We start from the raw sequence: 19569 nt of genomic DNA, 5'->3' as shown, positions 1-19569 counted from the left end.
TGAAGAACTTGAAGTCTGATGTTCAAGGGCAGGAAGCATCCAGAATGGGAGAGAGATGGAGGGCAGAAGACTCAGCCAGTCTAGTCCTTCCGTGTTCCTCTGCTGGCAGCTGATTAGATGGTGCCCACCCAGACTGAGGGTGGGTCTGCCTCTCCCAGTCCACTGACTCAAATGTTAATCTCCTTTGGCAACACCCCCACAGACACACTCAGGAACAATACTTTGCATCCTTCAATCCCGTCAAGTTGACACTCAATATTAATCATCACAGACCGCATGGGTCATCCTTCTTTATTGTTGGGTTTGCTTTTTTCCAAAGCTGCACATTCACCAAAGAGGCTGACATTCCCCAGTGAGACTATGCCAGTCAATGGCAAAACCAAGATTCAAACTCAAGTTCCCTAATTTCAGATCTAGTCCTTTCCCAATGATGCCAACCTTATCCAAGCTAATATGATTGTCTATGTCTCTATAAAATAGTAATCCTCCAATTGTTATTGTTAATTTTTAAATTGCAATTTGGAAAGAACATGTTCCTTTTCCTCTTATGCTGTCAAAAAATTGGTATGAGGTATAACTCTTTGTTAGCTGGGAGTCTCTTTGAGGGATTCCTATTTTTTCCAAATTTTTTATTAATGAAAAATATCAAGCATTCATAAAAGTTGAAAGGGCACTCTGTGTACTGCCCACTTAGATTTAAAAGTCAGCATTCCGTGATATTTGTACTCATTCTCTCTGTCTCTTTGTATGTTTGTATATATATGCATATATACAATATATATACAGGCATAGACACTTTGTGTTTGAAATATTTTAGTAGTTGAAGACATCATTACATTGCATCCCTGTTGCAGCATGCACCTCATAAGGATAAGGAATACTGTAGCTGGAATAAATTAGTTCTTACATGATGTTATGATATGTTATTATACCTAAAATATTTAAAGTTACACTGTCTAATATCCAATACATTTTCACATTTTCCCAGTTGTCCTGATAAGACAATTGGCTGTTTTTATTTTTGCTTTTTTTTTTTTTAAAGAGACAGCATCTTGCTCTGTCACCTGAGCTGGAGTTCAGTGGTGTGATCGTAGCTCACTGCAGCTTCAAACTCCTGGGCTCAAGTGATCTTTCTGCCACAGCCTCCTGAGAAGCTGTAGTGGGAGGATTAGCCATCATGCCCAGATAATTTAAAAAAATTTTTTTTGGTAGAGATGGGATCTCACTTTGTTGCCCAGGCTGGTCTTGAATAACTCTCACCCCTTTTTTTGATGTCAGTTATGCTTATATAAAGGTCTCAAACTCCTTGCCTCAAGTGATCATTCTGCCTTGGCCTCCCAAAGTGCTAGCATTACAGGCATGAGCCACCACACCTGGCCTAATTTTGCTTTTAAAAATGAGTAGACATTTTTTTGAGCAGTTTTACATTTACAGAAAATGACTAGGAAGTACAAAGTTCCCACATAATTCTTTGTCCTTACTTCCCAGTTTCTTCTACTATTATCATCTTGCATTGGTGTGGCACATTTGTTGTAATTGATGAGCCAATATTGATATATTATTATTAAGTAGATCTCATACTTTACATTAGGTTTCCCTGTTTGTGTTACGCATTCTGTGAATTTGGTAAAATGCATGATGACATGTATCCATGTTTTTCTTTAATAAATGGGGAAACAATCAAGATTCATATATTACATTTGAAGGTTGTATATTTTGACTTACTTGAAATGTAGAACCAGTCTTTCCCTCATGACATTGATGTTTTTAAAAGTCCAGGCTGATACTGTGTTAGAATGTCCCTCCTTCTGGATTTGTTTCTTTTTTTCACAGTCTCTTTTAACTTTTTCTTCTAGCTTCTGTATTTACTGTAAACTAGAAGTTAGGTTTACAAGCTAGTGAGCATCACCTTAAAGGTTTTTAGCAAGAGTACTTGATAAATTATGTATTCTTTATAATGCATCACATCAGGAGCACGTGATGAGAAGTACTCTCATGATCAGTAATGATGAATTGTATCTTTTGGGTAACAAGTTAAGGTGATTATACCAGATATAATTGCAATAGTGAATTTTTTCTTTGCAATGAGTATATAATCTGTGAGGTAATCTTTTTGACACTATGAAAATCGTATTCTCCAACAACCTTTCAGCTGATATTTTGGCAGCTGCTGATTATCCTTGCTTACATTATTAAGTGATTTGTGAGAAAAAATGGTGGTTTTCTAATTGTCATTCATTCTACATTTAACTGCAGCATTCTTCTGTAAAGAAGGCCTTAACTTTTTTACCCCTTTCTGTCACTTATTACAGATTCAGAGATTTTTAATACACTATGTTATTAGTGTATTAAATATGTTAATACATAGGTTATATGTATTAATAAAAAATTTAGGTTAACTAAATATGTTATTATTTACAGTGGTTACTTTTGGTGCTCTAACTGTCCTAAATTTGCCCGATGGGATTCCATTACACTGGCCCATAGGTCTTGTGGACGTGTCCCATTAGGCCTTGAGCATTTTTTTTTCATTGCTTTCTGGAGTGAGATGTCTCAGGATCACCTTGTACTTTCCTTGCACTACTTTTATTTGGTGATGGGGTGGCTTTCTATCTTATACATTCCTTGTTAGATTTATTAACCCTAGCTCCAGTTCCAAAGAGTCTTGGAGCACATGGTTCTGAATTTAACCAGCAATGTAATCTGATTATCCTTCAAAGTACTTTAAATATATGGGCTTTAAATTTGTGAAGGATCACCATAAGGAAATACAGGCCATTGATTTCAGTAGTCTAAAATTGGATTTTATATTAAGTTAAACAGAGCTGCGTACAGGTAATGTTGGCCCCCTTGGGCCCTCGCAGAGCTGCCAATATTAAAGGTTCTGGCAATACCATAGTGTGTCATCATTAAAAGCTCAAGCACTGGAGCCTTAAGGATCTGGTGTTATGTTCTGGCTCTAAACCTTACCAGCCATGTGTATTAGTCTGTTCTCATATCGCTATAAAGAACTACCTGAGACTGGGTGCTTTATAAAGAAAAGAGGTTTAATTGTCTCCTGGTTCCACAGGCTGTAAGGAAGTGTGGCTGGGGAGGCCTGAGGAAACTTACAATCATAGTGGTAGGCGAAGGGGAAGCAGGTTCATCTTACATGGCCAGAAGAGGAGGAAGAGAGGAAAGAGGGAGGTGCTACACACTTTTAAACAACCAGATCTTGTGAGAACTGACTCACTATTACCATCCACCCCCCTAGTCTAATTACCTCCCACCAGGCCCCTTCTCCAACACTGGGGATTACAATTCAAGATGAGACGTGGGTGGTGACTCAAATCCAAATTATATCATTCTGTCCCTGGCCCTTCTTAAATCTCATGTCCTTCTAACATTGCAAAATACAATCATTCCTTCTCAGCAGTCCCCCGAGTCTTAATTCATTTCAGCATTAACTCAAAAGTCCAGTCCAAAGTCGCATCTGAGACAAGGCAAGTCCCTTCTGTAAAATCAAAACCAAGTTGTTGTTTTTTTTTCACCAAGTTAGTTTCTTCCAAGATAAAATGGGGTACAGGTGTTAGGTAAATACATCCATTTCAAAAGGCAGAAATCAGCCAAAACAAAGGGGCTACAAGCCCTGTGCAAGTTCGAAACCCAGCAGGGCAGTCATTAAATCTTAGAGCTCAAAAATAATCTTCTTTCACTCCATGTTTCACATCCAGGCCACCCTGATGCAAGGTGTGGGCTCCCAAGGACTTGGGCATCTCTGCCCCTATGGCTCTATAGGGTACAGCACCTCAATTGCTTTCCTGGGATAGCATTGATTGCTTACAGCTTTTCCAGGCACATGATGCAAGCTGTCAGTGGATCTACCATTCTGGGTCCTGGAAGATGGTGGTCCTCTTCTCTCAGCTCCACTAGGCAGTGTCCCAGTGGGACTCTTGTATGGGGGCTCCAATCTCACATTTCCCCTCTGCATTGCCCTAGTAGAGGTTCTCCATGAGGGCTCCACCCCTGCAGCAGACTGCTGCCTGGACATTCAGGAGTTTCCATACATCCTCTGAAATCTAGGTGGAGGTTCCTAAGCCTCAACTTTTGCCCTCTGTGCACCCATAGGCTTAATATGTGGAAGCCACCAAGGCTTATGGCCTGTACCCTCTGGAGCAGTGGCCTGAGACGTATCTTGGGCCATTTTAGCCATGGCTGGAGCTGGAGTGATTGGGACACAGGGACCAGTGTCCTGAGGTTGAGCAGAGCAACAGGGCCCTGGGCCTGGCCCAGGAAACCATTCTTCCCTCCTAGGCCTCCAGCCTTGTGATGGGAGGGGCTGCTGTGAAGATCTCTGAAATGCCTTTGAGACATTTTCCCCATTGTCTTGGCTATTAACGTTCAGTTCCTCTGAATGTTCAGCTGCAAATTTCTGCAACTGGCTTGAATTCCTCCCTAGAAAATGGAATTTTATTTTCTACAATATGATCAGGCTGCAAATTTTCTAAACTTTTATGCTCTGTTTTCCTTTTATTAATGAATATAAGTTCAAGTTTCAGATAATCTCTTTGCTCATGTATATGACCATACACTGTTAGAAGCAGCCAGGTCAAATCTCGAGTGGTTTGCTGCTTTGAAACTTCTTCCTCCTGATACCCTAAATCATCTCTCTTAAGTTCAAAGTTTCACACATCCCTAGAGAAGGGGCAAAATCCTGCCACTTCCTTTGCTAAAGCATAACAAGAGTAACCTTTACTCTAGTTCTCAATAAGTTCCTCATCTCCATCTGAGACCTCCTCAGCCTGGACTTCATTGTCCACATCACTATCAGCATTTTGATCACAACCATTCAACAAGTTTCTAGAAAGTTCCAAACTTTCCTTCATCTTCCTTTCTTCTTCTGTGCCCTCCAAACTGTTCGAACCTCTGAACATTACCCACTTCCAAAGCTGCTTTCACATTTTGAGGTATCTTTATAGCAATGCCCACTCCTAGGTACCACATTTGCTGTATTAGTCTGTTCTCACATTGCTGTAAATGTGGGTTGTGACTCAAATCCAAATTATATCATTCTGTACCTGGCCCTTCACAAATCTCATGTCCTTACCTGAGACTGGATAATTTATAAAGAAAAGATGTTTAAAAGGCTCACAGTTCTGCAGGCTGCACAGGATACAAGGCTTGGGAGACCTCAGGAAACTTACACTTATGGTGAAGGCAAAGGAAAAACAAGCATGTTTTACATGGCCAGAGAAAGAGGAAGAGAGGAAAGGAGGAGGTGCTACATACTTTTAAACAACCCGATCTTGTGAGGACTCACTCACTATCACAAGAACAGCAAGGGAGAAATCCTCCCCCATGATCCAATCACCTCCCACCCAGCCCTTCCTCTAACATTGGAGATTACAATTCCACATGAGATTGGGGCAGGGACACAAATGTAAACCATATCACCATGTAAACTTAGGCAAGTTTCTTTTCTTGGCACCTCAATTTTCCTTTTTCTTTTTTTCCCTTCACTCCCCTCCCCTCCTTCCTTCCTTTCTTTTCTTTTCTTTCTTTCTTTCCTTTTTGTTGTTCTTGTGCTTTAATTTTCTTATCCCAATGGAAGTAGCTAAGAGTACATACTGATAAGGTGATTTTGAGACTTAGACACATTAATTTTTTATTTTTTTGTCTTTTAAATTTTAGATTCAGGGTACATGTGCAGGTTTGTTACAAGGGTATATTACGTGATGCTGAGGTTTGGGCTTCTATGGATTCTGTCACCCAAATAGTGAACATAATACCCAATAGGAACTTTTTCAGCCCTTTTCCCTCTCCCTCTCTCTTCCCTTTTTCTGTACCCAATGTTTCACTCCCAGTAATTGTGAGAACATGCTGTATTTGGTTTTCTGTTTCTGTATTAGTTTGCTTAGGATACTGGCCTCCAGCTGCATCCATGTCCAGAGGACATGATTTCATTCTTTTTTATGGCTGCGTTGTATTCCATGGTTTATGTGTACCACATTTTCTTTATCCATTCTGCCACTCATGGGCACCCAAATTCATTCCATGTCTTTGATATTATGAACAGTGTTGCAATAAACATGTGAGCACAGATATCTTTTTGTTAGGATGATTTGTTTTCTTTTTTCTTTTGAGACAGTCTCACTTTGTCACCCAGGCTGGAGTGCAGTGATGCGATCTCAGCTCACTGCAACCTCCACCTCCCAGGTTCAAGTGATTCTCCTGCCTCAGCCTTCCGAGTGGCTGGGATTACAGGCACCCACCACCACACCTGGCTAATTTTTGTATTTTTAGTAGAGATGGGGTTTCGCCATGTTGGCCAGGCTGGTCTCAAACTCCTGACCTCAGATGATCCACCTGCCTTGGCCTCCCAAAGTGCTGAGATTACAGGCATGAGCCACTGTGCCCAGCTGATTTATTTTCCTTTGGTGTATACTACCCAGTAATAGGATCGCTGGGTTAAATGCTAATTCTATTTTTAGTTCTTTGAGAAATCTCTAAACTGCTTTTCACAGGGGATAAACTAATTTACATTCTTACCAACAGCATATAAATGTACCCTTTTCTCTGCAACCCTGACAACATCTGTTGTTTTTTGACTTTTTAATTATAGCCATTCTGACTGGTGTGAGTGAGATCTCATTGTGGTTTTGATTTGTGTTTCTCTAATGATGAGTGATGTTGAGCATCTTTTCATGTTTGTTGGCTGCTTATATGTCTTCTTTTAGGAAGTGTCTGTTCTTGCCCTCTGCTCATTTTTAATGGGGTTATTTATTTTATTCTTGTTGACTGGTGTAAATTCCTTATCGATTCTAGATATTAGTCCTTTCTTGGATGCATAGTTTGCAAATATTTCCTCCCATTCTGTAGGCTGTCTGTTTACTCTGTTGATAGTTTCTTTTGCTGTGCAGAAGCTCTTTAGTTTAATTAGGCCCCAAATTGTTATATTTTGGCTTTGTTGCATTTGCTTTTGAAGACTCAGTCATAAATTTTTTGCCTAGCCTGATGTTCGCAAGGATATTTCCTAGGGTTTCTTACAGGATTTTTATAGTTTGAAGTCTTACACTTAAGTCTTTAATTCATTTTGAGTTAATTTTTGTATATGGTGAAAGGTAGGGGTCCAGTTTCATTATTCTGCATATGGTTAGCCAGTTTTCCCAGCACCATTTATTGAATGGGGACCCTTTCCCCTTGTTTATTTTCGAGAGACATTAATTTTAAACCATGTATAACAGTGTCTGTGATACAATCAGTCCCTTCTATGTGTTAGCTATTGTAAAAACTCAAGGCTCCTGAAATTTGTCCTATTTACTGTATTGATGAACGCCGTCTTTATTCAGGTCCTAATATCATAATTATTGATGTTGCTTCTGAACATACCTTACTTTGTATTAAAGAGACCATGAAACATGTAAATAACTATTTTTCTCTGCTACAAGAATATGGAATTTGTTTCTCATTTCTAGCAAGTGCACTTATCTTTACAGCATGTGTTTTTTATTCTCACCACTATCTATTTGGAGACAGTGTTAAGACTGTGGCCCCTGGACTCAGCTTGCTTGCCTGAGTGTGACTCCTGGTTGCACCACTTTCTTATGCGAACTGGAGCACTTTACCGGCATCTCTGTGCCTTTTGTGAAGTGGGAATCACAAAAGTATCTTCCTTCCTAGAGTTTCTTTTTTATAGGATTTAATGAGTGAAGCCGTTTGAAGTATTGGCAGCCCTGACTGGCATAGACACTAAAGACTCCATAAAAGTTCACTGTCATTATCATTTTGATTTTTTCTTATCTTTTAAAACTTTAATTTTCTATTTTCTCTGATAATTTTAATTTTTTTCTAGGTATTTTAATCAATTAGAGAGAGAGAGTGTGTGTGTGTGTGCGTGTGTTGTTACAGAACAGAAATGAGTTCTGGCTAATTTCAGAATAAAGAAACTTTACTGGAAAGTTACTGGAGCAGCTTACCAAATGGAATGAATAGTGGAAGAATGAACAATGTCAGAAAGAGTAGATCAAGGACCATATCAGCTGCAGTGATGCAGGTGGCAAATGCTGTCACCCATCTTGTTAGAGCACTAGAGTAGTACCCATTTTCTGTCTTTATGATAAGCCACTCAAGCTTCAGTGGTTTCCCAGAGAAGGGATCCGATTCAGCTGGTGGAGAGACTGAGCCCTGTCTTTCCTAGAGGCAAGGCAATCATTTTGAGTAGTATTGTTATCAAAGCTGTTCACAGTGAACATGCAGTCATTCCTCAAAACACAGTCTGGATTTGTTATTTGGAAAAAGGACAAGTGGAGACTAAGTGTCCCCAAACCACAATAAATATTTACTACAATCAGTGTATTTTGTTAACTATCCTAACTATTTTCCAACAAAAATAAAGGCATCAACAAGGTCACCAGTACTTAATTATAAAAAAGTATACTGGTATAAAACTCAGGAGATCTGGACTCTAGGCACAGCCCTTTTTGACTGAAACCACAACTTTTTAGGTCCTGATTTTCTTACTACTAAGGCAATAGTGTAAGAATTAGAAGACCCCTAAGGATTATTCTAACAGTAAAACCTTAAGGTTCTCTGGTTGTCTTTGTTATGTGGGAACCTATATTGTTTTTATACACACACAAACACACACACACACCCATGAATATGCGTCAGATAGTCCAGTCTTCACTCTCAAGTGATGCATGGGAATTTATATGCAAACAAAAGTTTAAACAGTTAAGGTAGACTCAGAATACCTTAATTAGTAACTTTTTTTTTTTTTTTGGGGACGGAGTCTCGCTCTGTTGCCCAGGCTGGAGTGCAGTGGCGCGATCTCGGCTCACTGCAAGCTCCGCCTCCCAGGTTCACACCATTCTCCTGCCTCAGCCTCCTGAGTTGCTGGGACTACAGGTGCCCACCACCATGTCTGGCTAATTTTTTTTTATTTATTTTATTTTTATTTTTTGTATTTTTAGTAGAGATGGGGTTTCACCGTTTTGGCCAGGATGGTCTCGACCTCCTGACCTCATGATCCGCCCACCTCGGCCTCCCAAAGTGCTGGGATTACAGGTGTGAACCACCGTGCCTGGCCCTAATTCAAGGTTTTAAACTCAAATATAGACAGAATTTCTAAGAAAACCTCGTGAATTTCTAGGAATAAATCAAGGAATTGTGATAAGTACATATAAAGTTATTTTATCTTCATTCAAAGGTCATACTTACAGATTTTAGAAAATTAGAGATGTATGGAGAATAGTAATTAGGTCATCAGAATATTCAGCAATGAAATGTGTCTCAACCATGTTTCCCTTTTAAAAAAGTAACCTTTATAGAGATATTTACCACAGGAATGATTAATTAGCTTTCCATTACTTTAAGAAGAAATCAGAATAATAATTCCTAGAAGAAAGAGGAGGAGAAGGAATAGGATTATGACAATCAGTACTCAATGAGTATGCCAGGCACTGTTCTTACTCCTTTATGTAAATGAACTCATTTCTACCTTGTACATTTCTATGACATACAAACTCTTGGTATTCCCATTTTATAGATGAGGAAATTGAGGTACACAGAGGTTATATGACTTGTGCAAGGTTATAGCTAATAAGAGTCAGAATGGGATTCAATCCAGTCTTGTTCCATAGTCTATGCTCTAAACCACTATGCTGTATTCTCTGTGTAAGCAGATAAAATAAGATAAAATTTATATAATTTAACTTCACTGTCAGCTGCTTTTAATGCTACACTTGAAATTTTTTTTTAAGTTTTGTTATTACTGGTTATTTTTTAGCTGCTTGCTCACCAGATATACCTGGTTGAAATTTCCCATGGATTCAGTTGAAGGAGATTGATACATTTATAAACCTACAAGAAAAAGAAATTATTAACTGTTACAAGTTTGACTTAATTAACAAAATCATAATTTCCTTGGTAACAGAGATCATGGGTTTTGCCCATACTGCTATACTACTCCATAGTAGCTACCCCATGACTTATTTATAATATTAATAGATAGTAAATCTGTATTGTACCTTTACATTGGCTGAAATTTCACTGGAGCAATATGGCTTTCAAATATGACCTACGAAAGATGCAGATATGTTAGTAAAAGCTGACCTGATTCTGTAGATTACACAATTTAAAATCAAATTGAGATTACAAGTATCCTACTCAAAGATTGTAGAATTAACTTGTAATTGTCTTATGTCACATATAGCATTTATAAGTTTGTCACTATAATTGTACATAAACTGCACTATAACATTAATATAAATCTATTATAAATTAAGGAGAGGAACATGGACCTAGAGCAAGATGAAACTGTCTCTTACTAGTTCTCTGACTTTTACCAAATAACTTAACTCTGGTTTTTGCTTCGTCAACTCTAGATTGAACGTAATGTTTCTACTCTTAGGATTCTTTGGTGACTAAATGTTGGTGATTTAAGTCATTTAATAGTATTTCCACATTGGTAAGCTGCTACATTCATTCTCAGAAAGTGGAAGTTTCCTCCAATTTTACTGCCTCTGCCCCCAAATAAGACCATTCGCATTTTGCCATCTCTCTTTTCAGTGTTTGGATTTATTAACATATATAATAACATTTATATAAGACACATGCTTAAAAAAATTCCTCTTTGCTTGGATGCAGATTTTTATTACAAGGAAGAAACAAACTCTTGTGAATTTTTCATTATGTTATTAACTTGAGGTAATTGAATCTAAGTTGCATTTTTATTTATAATATATATAATACAATCTTGTTGAAAAATTTAAAATTGCAACTACCTAAATGTTGTTGTTTCAAAGATTTGAGGGCATTTTGAACCTCAGTAAGAACTGAGTTGATATTATGTTCCAGAAGATTACTGAAATATTTACAGATGTAATCAATCAGAGAACTATAATGGTCATTATACATGAAGAATGGTCATTGTAATTTTTTTTCTGACACTTTAAATTAAAGCTACCTTAAAATGACACCGAGACAAATTTTTGTCTTTAGAAACATCTCATTGTTTCAGGATCTGCCTGGCGTTTCACTGTTCTTATAAATGTTTTATTTTCCTGTTAACCAGGTAGTGCTGAGTCACACCCCTTGGTTACTGTAGTAATATATCTTAGATACGGCAGTGTATTGCTCCCTCTCTTAGCTGCACACTTCATTTGTGGCTTTAGGTTTTTCATTACTTTTCAGTCCTTTTAACCATTATATCTGAGCAACATGTGAGAGATGTTAGAGATTTTGATTTGAGTTGAAGTAAAAATAAGACCACAACTATTCATCTTCAAACACATTTTAATTCAGGTGTTTCTGTTGTAACCATGCAACCTCCTGTGGTAAATATGACTGACTGCTCTTTTTTCTTACGCTCCTTTAAGCAAAGTAAAGCAGCGGTTCGGCTGAAAGAAGACATGAAAAAGATAGTGGCAGTGCCATTAAATGAACAGAAGGATTTTACTTATCAGAAGTTATTTGGAGTCAGTCTCCAAGAACTTGAACGGCAGGGGCTCACCGAGAATGGCATTCCAGCAGTAGTGTGGAATATAGTGGAATATTTGACACAGCATGGTGAGTTAAGTCATGCTTTAGTCTGTTCATTTTCACAGTCCCTTGCATAAACAAATTATTTGTGTGAATTATTTCATAATGTATGATTAGGCTATCCTCTAAAGCACCTTCATTAGATATTAAGTTATTGTGTAATATACTTTTCATTTAAAAAAGGGCATTACTGCTTAACATGATCTTGCCAGTACTAATTTGATTAACCATAGAGCAATCACTTTAATTATAGAGATTTCTAGTTTGGAATGTTTCCTAGTTTTAAATGCTGAAATACACTGTTGTAATATATTAATAGTCAGTTTGCTAGATTGATTAAATTCCAACTGATAGTCAATAATTTTTAATGTAATCAAGCACGTTTTTGGGTATCTCTTTTACCTGAAGTCAATCATGAACTTATTCAATGCCTTGACTATCCTCATACACTTAGGAGAGACACCAAAAAACTATGATGTAAAGCTTACTATGCGGAGTGGTGGGGGGTGGTTTCACTTATTTTTGGAATGATAAAATAAAGCATGTAAAACATTTGGAGAATAATGTAGTACATTATACAGTAAAAAGATAAATTATATCTCATTTAGTTATTGAGAGCTGTGAAGCCCACAGCTTTTTGATGATTTCGTTTAAAATAAATCACAAGTCTGGATAAGTTGAGAGAATTCTTCCATATTCCCTACATCTTTTTTTAAGAGATAGGGTCTTGCTCTGTTACCCAGGCCAGAGTGCAGTGATATGATCATAGCTCACTGTAATCTCATACTTCAGGGCTCAAGTGATCTTCCTTTCTTAGCCTTGCGAGTAGCTGGGACCACAGGTGTGTTCCACCACACCGCCTGATTTTTTTATTTTTATTTTTATTTGTAGAGACAGGTTCTCCCAGTGTTGCCCCAGCCGGTTCTGAACTCCTGGGCTCAAGAGATTCTCCCACCTCAGCCTCCCAAAGTGTTGGGATTATAGGCATGAGCCATGATGCTCAGCCATGAAGGGATTTTTAAATGTAAAACTTGAGGCTTCAAAAATATTCTGTACAGTAATCCCCCCCGCCCTTATGCATGGTTTGGTTTTCTAAGGTTTCACTCTTACCTGTGACCAATCATGGTCCAAAAATACTAACTGGAGAATTTTAGAAATAAACAATTCATCAGTTTTGGGGGGCTTTTTTTTTTTTTTTTGAGACGGAGGTTAGCTTTTGTAGCCCAGGCTGTAGTGCAATGGCGTAATCTTGGCTCACTGCAGCCTCTACCTCCCGGGTTCAAGCAATTCTCCTGCCTCAGCCTCCCAAGTAGCTGGGATTACAGGTGCACACCCAGCTATTTTTTTTTTTTTGTATTATTAGTAGAGATGGGTTTTCACCATGTTGGCCAGGTTGGTCTTGAACTCCTGACCTCAGGTGATCTGCCTGCCTTGGCCTCCCAAAGTGCTGGGATTCCAGGCCTAAGCCACTGCACCCGGCCAACAATTCATCAGTTTTAAATGGTGTAGCCTTCTCAGTAGCATGATGAGATCTCCAGCCATCCTGCCGCTTGGGACCTGAATCCTCCCCTTGTCCAGTGTATCCATGTGTATATGTCACCTTCCTATTAGTCACTTAGTAGTGGCCTCAATTTGCAGATTGATCATTGTGGTATCACAGTGCTTGTGTTCAGGTGACTCCTATTTTACTTAATAATGGCCCCAAAGCGCAAGAATAATAATGCTGGCAATTCGGATATGCCAAAGAGAAGCCATGAAGTGCTTTTAATTGAAAAGGTGAGTTCTCGACTTAATAAAGGAAGAAAAAAAATTGTATGCTGAGGTTGCTAAAATCTATGGTAAGAACAAATCTCTCCCATTTTTTCTATTGTATTGCTTTTTTTTTCTTTTTAAAGGGACAGAGTCTTGCTCTGTTGTCCAGGATGGAATGCCATGATGTGATCATAACTCATTGCAGCCTCATATTCCATGGTTCAAATAATCTTCCCACCACAGCCTTCTGAGTAGCTAGCATTATACAGGCATGTGCCACTGTAACCTGCTAATTAAAACAAATTTTTTTAGAGGCGGGTCTCGCCATGTTGTCCAGGCTGGTTTGAACTCCTGGCTTCAAACAATCCTTCCACCTCAGCCTCTTAAGTAGCTTCGATTATAGATGTGAGCCATTGCACCTGGCTCTATTCTGTTTTATTATTAGTTATTGTTGTTAATCTCTTACTATGCCTACTTTTTAAATTAAACTTTATCATAGATATGTATGTATAGGAGAAAAAAACAGTATATATAGGGTTTGGTACTATCCAAGGTTTCAGGCATCCACTGGCAGTCTTGGCACATATCCCCTGCAGGTAAGGTGGGTCTACTGTAATTTGAGTAATTTGTTTCAGGCCATATCTTTCCAGGATTACAAGTCTCTTCTCCCTTTCTGATAAGAATCATTTATTGGAAATGAGTGAGAAGCACTCATCACATGTTCCTCTATAGGAACATGTATCAACTTTTGACAGGGACTCTATGGCAGATTATTCATTCTGCTGATGGTTAGATGTTAATTGAAAAAACATCTATCTGCTCTGGTTACTAGGCATGTAGATGACTGATATGGTTAGGCTTTGTGTCCCCACCCAAATCTTATCTTGAATTATAATCCCCTAATCCCCATGTGTCAAGGGAGAGACCAAGTGGAGGTAATTGAATCATGGGAGTGGTTTCCCCAGGCTGTTCTCTGATAGTGAATGAGTTCTCAAGAGATCTGATGGTTTCATAAGGGGCTCTTCCCTGTTCGCTCAGCACTTCTTCTCCTTCCTGCTGCCTTGTGAAGAAGGTGCCTCGCTTTCCCTTTGCCTTCTGCCATGATTGTAAGTTTCCTGAGGCCTCCCCAGCCATGCTGAACTGTGAGTCAGTTAAATCTCTTTCTTTTATAAATTACCCACTCTCAGGCAGTTCTTTATGACAAAATTATATTTTTTTTCTGAAAACTTAAGAGCCAGGTTTCTGTTCTTACTCCGTAGAATTTTTCTCCTTATTAAAGGAAGATAAATTGTAAAAAGGCCAGATTCTTAGAAAACAGCTCTGGATTTATTCAAATGCTTCAAACAGTTAAACACAGTGTTACACATAGCATGACAGGAAGATGGAAGTTTGGCCTACAAAATCTTGAAGCCAGGATTTACAACCAGCTTTAACAGGATTTATTTACATACTTGGTTTTGAGTAAAGCTGTGTATCCCACTGAGTTAGATACAAATGGATTTTTAGATCTTTCATTTCATCTGTTAAGTAGGGTTGTATGGTTCATTTAGATGTCCAACTATGGGTACCTAAAATAGTATTTTGGTTATGAAATAATCAATGTTCTTTCTCTCAACATTCATTGGATAATAGTCTCTTGATCATACTTTTGTTGTGTAAAAAATTTTACATTTTTGATTTTTAAAAATTTTAATATTTTTTGAATAGTTAATAAAATTATGTGGTTAAAAATATAGGAGAGAATATGATGAAAAGTCTATCCCTACAAAGTGTCTCCTGACCTTTGTTTTCTCTCTCTAAAACAGTATTGCTATACCCGTTTCTGGTATCTTCTTAAGATGTTTCGTGTATATATAAGTATGCGTCTGTGTGTTCTTTTTTCCCTTTTATCACAAATATTGCACACTCTTCTGAATCTTTTAAATATCAGTGTATTTTGGAGATTGTTCCATATTGCATAAAGAGCTTTACTCATTTTTAATTATTTTCTTTTCCTCTGCACACTGTTCTACCATATGTATATATCATGTCTTTAAGCAGTCCCATACTGATGGGCAAATGGATTGTTTCCAGTCTTCTGTTGTTTACAAACAATGATTCCATGGTTAACCTTTAGCATATCGCATTTCAAGCACATACGAGTGTGTGCATAGACTACCTTCCTGGAAGTGAACTCCTGGATAGTCAGAGGATATGTGCATGTGTAATGAACTCTATCAGAGCTGAAACAATTTACAGTCACACCATCAACATATGAAAATTTTGACAAAATTTAAATTAGGGATTGATTTTCTTCTGCCCCTCCTTAGCATACTTTAGTCATACTTTAACAGGGTGTATTCGGGTAATGCAAACTAAACATTTTATTAAGTTAAATCAGTCGCTCTTAATGAGGGATGTGAAATAGAATCACTAGTGGAATCTTCATAATACGCATGCATTGCCCACACCTCATATCTCCTGAATCAGAATCTTGACTTTGGGGCAAGCTTGGGTAGGCCTGGCACCTGTATTTTGAAAGGCTATGTAGTTAATTACTACGTAGACAAACACAAGCCCCTTCTTGTGTTTGAAACTATCATGTTAATAAACCAAAGAAATTGTGTAAGTTTGAAGGGTAGTATAAAGTTTGAGGGCATAATACTTCAATTTGTTTTATTTAATTACTTTGCAGTTTTTTCAGATCAACAAACATTTACTGTACACCTGTGATACACAGTAAGCAGTGTGTCAGGCATGGGAATGGGACTATAGGGGTGACCGTTCATGTAATTCAATCATAGGTTGCTATTTTGGTTCTGCTTTATTATTGTTTCACGTAAATGCAATTTAACAATTTGGCATGAGGGTAAACTGTTATTGTAAAGGAATTTTTAAGACAGAAAGGCCTATATCAAGCCCTTTAAGCAGATTTTGGATATTTTCATTTAAAGGTATATACATTATAACTTATAAAGCATACAGTCTTTAAACTCTTTTTCTCGCTGACAATGTTAACGGCTTCTTTCTCTTAGTTTAGCATGAGGATACTATAGGTTATGCCGTTTTAACCCACAGTGTAGAGTCTCAAGTCACCACCAGGTGTCAGAATGTGCTTACTTATTGTCATACTACTTCCTTGGCCAAAGTGTGCTGTTAGGCAATTTGTGACTTCTGGTATATTGTTTCTAATGGCATATTCTGTTTTTAATATTCATACTATTTTGAAAGAAATATTTCAGTTGTACAGAAAAGTATCTTTCAGTGATGTAGACATTAGCTTATATAATTTTTTCTTCATTTCTAAACCACTATTAAGTTGCTGTTTTGTGATAATTAGCACATAGCCTAAAATCGAATATAATAGGAGCTCTGAAATGTATGAGAGTAACTCTGCTTCATGAAGTCATCCAAATATCCCCCTTTTCTGAATATTTTTGTTACAGTCATAACTTTCTGCAATTTTAGAGTAGGAACATTTAAAGGTTATATGGTCTGGTAAGCCTCATGTGGGTACTGGCTATATTCTAGCCTCATAAGAGGCTTTAAAAAACTGTATGGATTCTTCTTCTCAGAATGTGATATATTCATGCCCAGGATTATAAACTTACCCTAGTTGAACATCACGAATTATCATAAAAGTTGTGGGTGGGAGATATTCTTGAGGGAAAAGAGTTGTTCAGATAAATGGGACAGAGACAGGAAAATATTATTGAGGAGCATTAAATTCAGTCACTTCTATTTGTACCTTATATGACTGCTAGTTTGGTCCAGTGGAATCAGGAGGCTTGAGGACCACAAGACAGTTCTTGGAGCTGGGTAGTTTTTTCTGAAATTGCTGGAAGTATATTTATTTAGGGGAAGGTTCAAAAAAACCTTGTTGGAAAAGAAAGACTAAGGTCAAAGCTAAAAAGAAAAAAAAAAACAACATCATGTGAAATCAGATCTAAGGGGCATTTGCTAGGCCAAAAACAGAAGGCAAGGTTAGGTTAAGCAGCTGGGTAAATATAGGAACAGGAAACAAAACTCTAAATTTTCAGGATTTCAGCTTTGACCAGGGACGGAATGTCTTTGTGTTGGATGCTAGCTGCTTGATTGTTGGATAAGTTTCTGAAGCTAAAGATAAACTTTTGTATAGTAGAGGAGACAGGCCTTGAAAGCTTTAAACGATTAAGCTGGCATCTCCCAATAGAACCTGATATTCCACAGAACTTAAGGGAAAGGCGTATCATATTCGTTATCCATTTGCTGCATAACAAATTACCCCAAAACATAGTAGATTAAAACAATAGTATTTATCATTATCTCATAGTTTCTGTGGGTCAGGAATCCAGATACATCTTAGTTGTGTCCTCTGTCTTAGAGTTACAAGGCCGTGATCATGGTGTCAGCCAAGGCTTCAGTCATATCAGGACTCAACAGGGGAAAAATTCCCTCCCAAGCTCATTCATGTGGTTGTTGGCAGGATTCTGTTACTTGTGAGCTGTTGACCTGAGGGTTTTCAGTTATTCACTGGTCGTTGGCCAGAGACCACCTTTAGTTGTTTGCCCGTGGCCAGTAGCTAATAAAGTACATCAGACAGACAGAGAGAGGGGGAGAGAGAGAGAAAGAGAGAGAAGCATGATGGATTGTCAGTCTTTTATAACTTAATCTTAAAATATGACATGACATCACATTTGCTGTATTCTGTTGTTAGAAGCAAGTCACTAGGTCCGGCCCACACTCAAGTAGAGGGGATTATAATGGGTGTGGTACGAGAAGTGGGGATCATGGGAACTATTTTAGAAGCTGTCTGCCACACAGACCAGCTGGTATCTCTTCCATTTAGGTGGTGCCCTGGTCCTAGTCATTGTTAAATACTTTTGATATCATCCCTAGTGTCACAATTTTTTTCAGAATTGGAGCTAAAATTCATATCAACTTTTGATATTGATTTTCTTCACAGCCAAATAATATGTATACGTGGAAGAACACAAACATCTCACCAGACTTCAAAGTCCATGAGGGTAATGATAGTGTTGAATTTTTTTTCTCACGATTGATTTTTTTTTATTACCTAAGATAATGTCAGGCACTTATTACATGTTGGTTGAATTAAAGAACTTATAAAGTATTTTATTAGATTATAAAATAAAATGAAATTAGCTTCCTCTTTTGCTTTAAAAAGAGCAACACAATTACCAGTTAAGGGAAAGAAGCAAAGGCTGATATAAATTATCACCTCCCCTCTAAAAAATCCTGATAGGCTTCAATGTTATTATGTCATTGCTAACATTCACCATTAGACTCTCAAGAATGTCACGTTAAATCCTGGCCTGCTCTTTCTTAGAAAGATTGTTTCTTACACTTTCAAAGTCCTCTACTGCCTGACACATTCGCTTACATGGTGTGTAGCACACTAAGCTGGAAATCATTATCTTCTGCCGTAAACCAGCTACTCTCCTATCCCTACCCCCAATCTTATCTTTTACAGTGTTTTTTTTTTTCCTGTATTCCTACTTTTCAAAACTTTAAGGTTACCTTTCAACCCTTTCCCTCTCCCTTTTGAACCAAGTTACCAAATCATCTTTATTCTTTGTTTTTCACTTCTTTTCCACCATAATCTCAGTTTACTACCTTAAAATAGAAGATAGTTTCCATAAGGCAAGCCCTCTCCATACTCTACTTCTTAGGTAGCTAAATCTTCCTAAAACCCTGATTATATTTTGTCTTTTTCCTCACTTATTGCTCCAGTGATAAGGCCTTCACTCTTTAACTTGTCACAGACCCTTTCCTGTTTCTCCATTTTATTATCCCATCATTCTTTGACCTAGGCACCCCACATTGTCCTCTGCCTACCTTTCTTTATGTTTTCCTATGTCTACTTCTCAATTCATATTTTTGTTTATCTTTGTCAGGGGTAGATCAAGGTTTTGTGAGTCCAGATGCCTAATCTTCTGAGACTTCTTTAAGAAAAAGAATATGATACTAAGAATACAGGATTAGGGACAGAGCTTGTAAAGGGCCCAAGAAAATGAGGGGCCCTGAAGCTCAAGCTTCATTGGTTTCACAGCGTAACAGCTCCAGCCCCTCTGTGTTGCTTTAGCCGAAGGTTAAGTTTACCTCCTCCAGGAGGCCTTCTCTGATAACCTCAGCTGACACTGATATCCCCCATCAACTGACTGAAGGCAAGGATCTTGTCTTATACCACTTTATAGTTTCCTAGAGTCTTACATTTTGAATTTAGTGATAACTGAAAAATTACCCCTTATTTCTTAAACTATTACACAGGTAATCACATAGAGTTTAAAAGTTTCTTAAATACATGTCATTTAAAAA

At 37.8% G+C, this 19569-nt stretch overlaps 1 protein-coding gene across 9 annotated transcripts in view; it reads left to right on the top strand.

The window, feature by feature from the left end:
• FAM13A (family with sequence similarity 13 member A) overlaps nt 1-19569 on the top strand; it is a 384724-nt gene that overhangs the window by 70610 nt on the left and 294545 nt on the right. For 8 of the 9 annotated variants that reach the window (XM_055384654.2, XM_055384652.2, XM_019025591.4 and 5 more), the window contains one exon: nt 11358-11547. In XM_055384654.2, coding sequence (XP_055240629.1) covers nt 11358-11547 — 190 coding nt within the window. Of the gene's footprint in view, nt 1-11357; nt 11548-18196; nt 18258-19569 lie in introns of those variants that run through there. The other variant, XM_055384658.2, reaches the window with a different exon arrangement.

The sequence above is a fragment of the Gorilla gorilla genome, chromosome 3, assembly GCF_029281585.2.
Source record: "Gorilla gorilla gorilla isolate KB3781 chromosome 3, NHGRI_mGorGor1-v2.1_pri, whole genome shotgun sequence".
NCBI lineage: Eukaryota > Metazoa > Chordata > Mammalia > Primates > Hominidae > Gorilla > Gorilla gorilla.
This window is presented reverse-complemented; position numbering and strand designations above follow the sequence as displayed.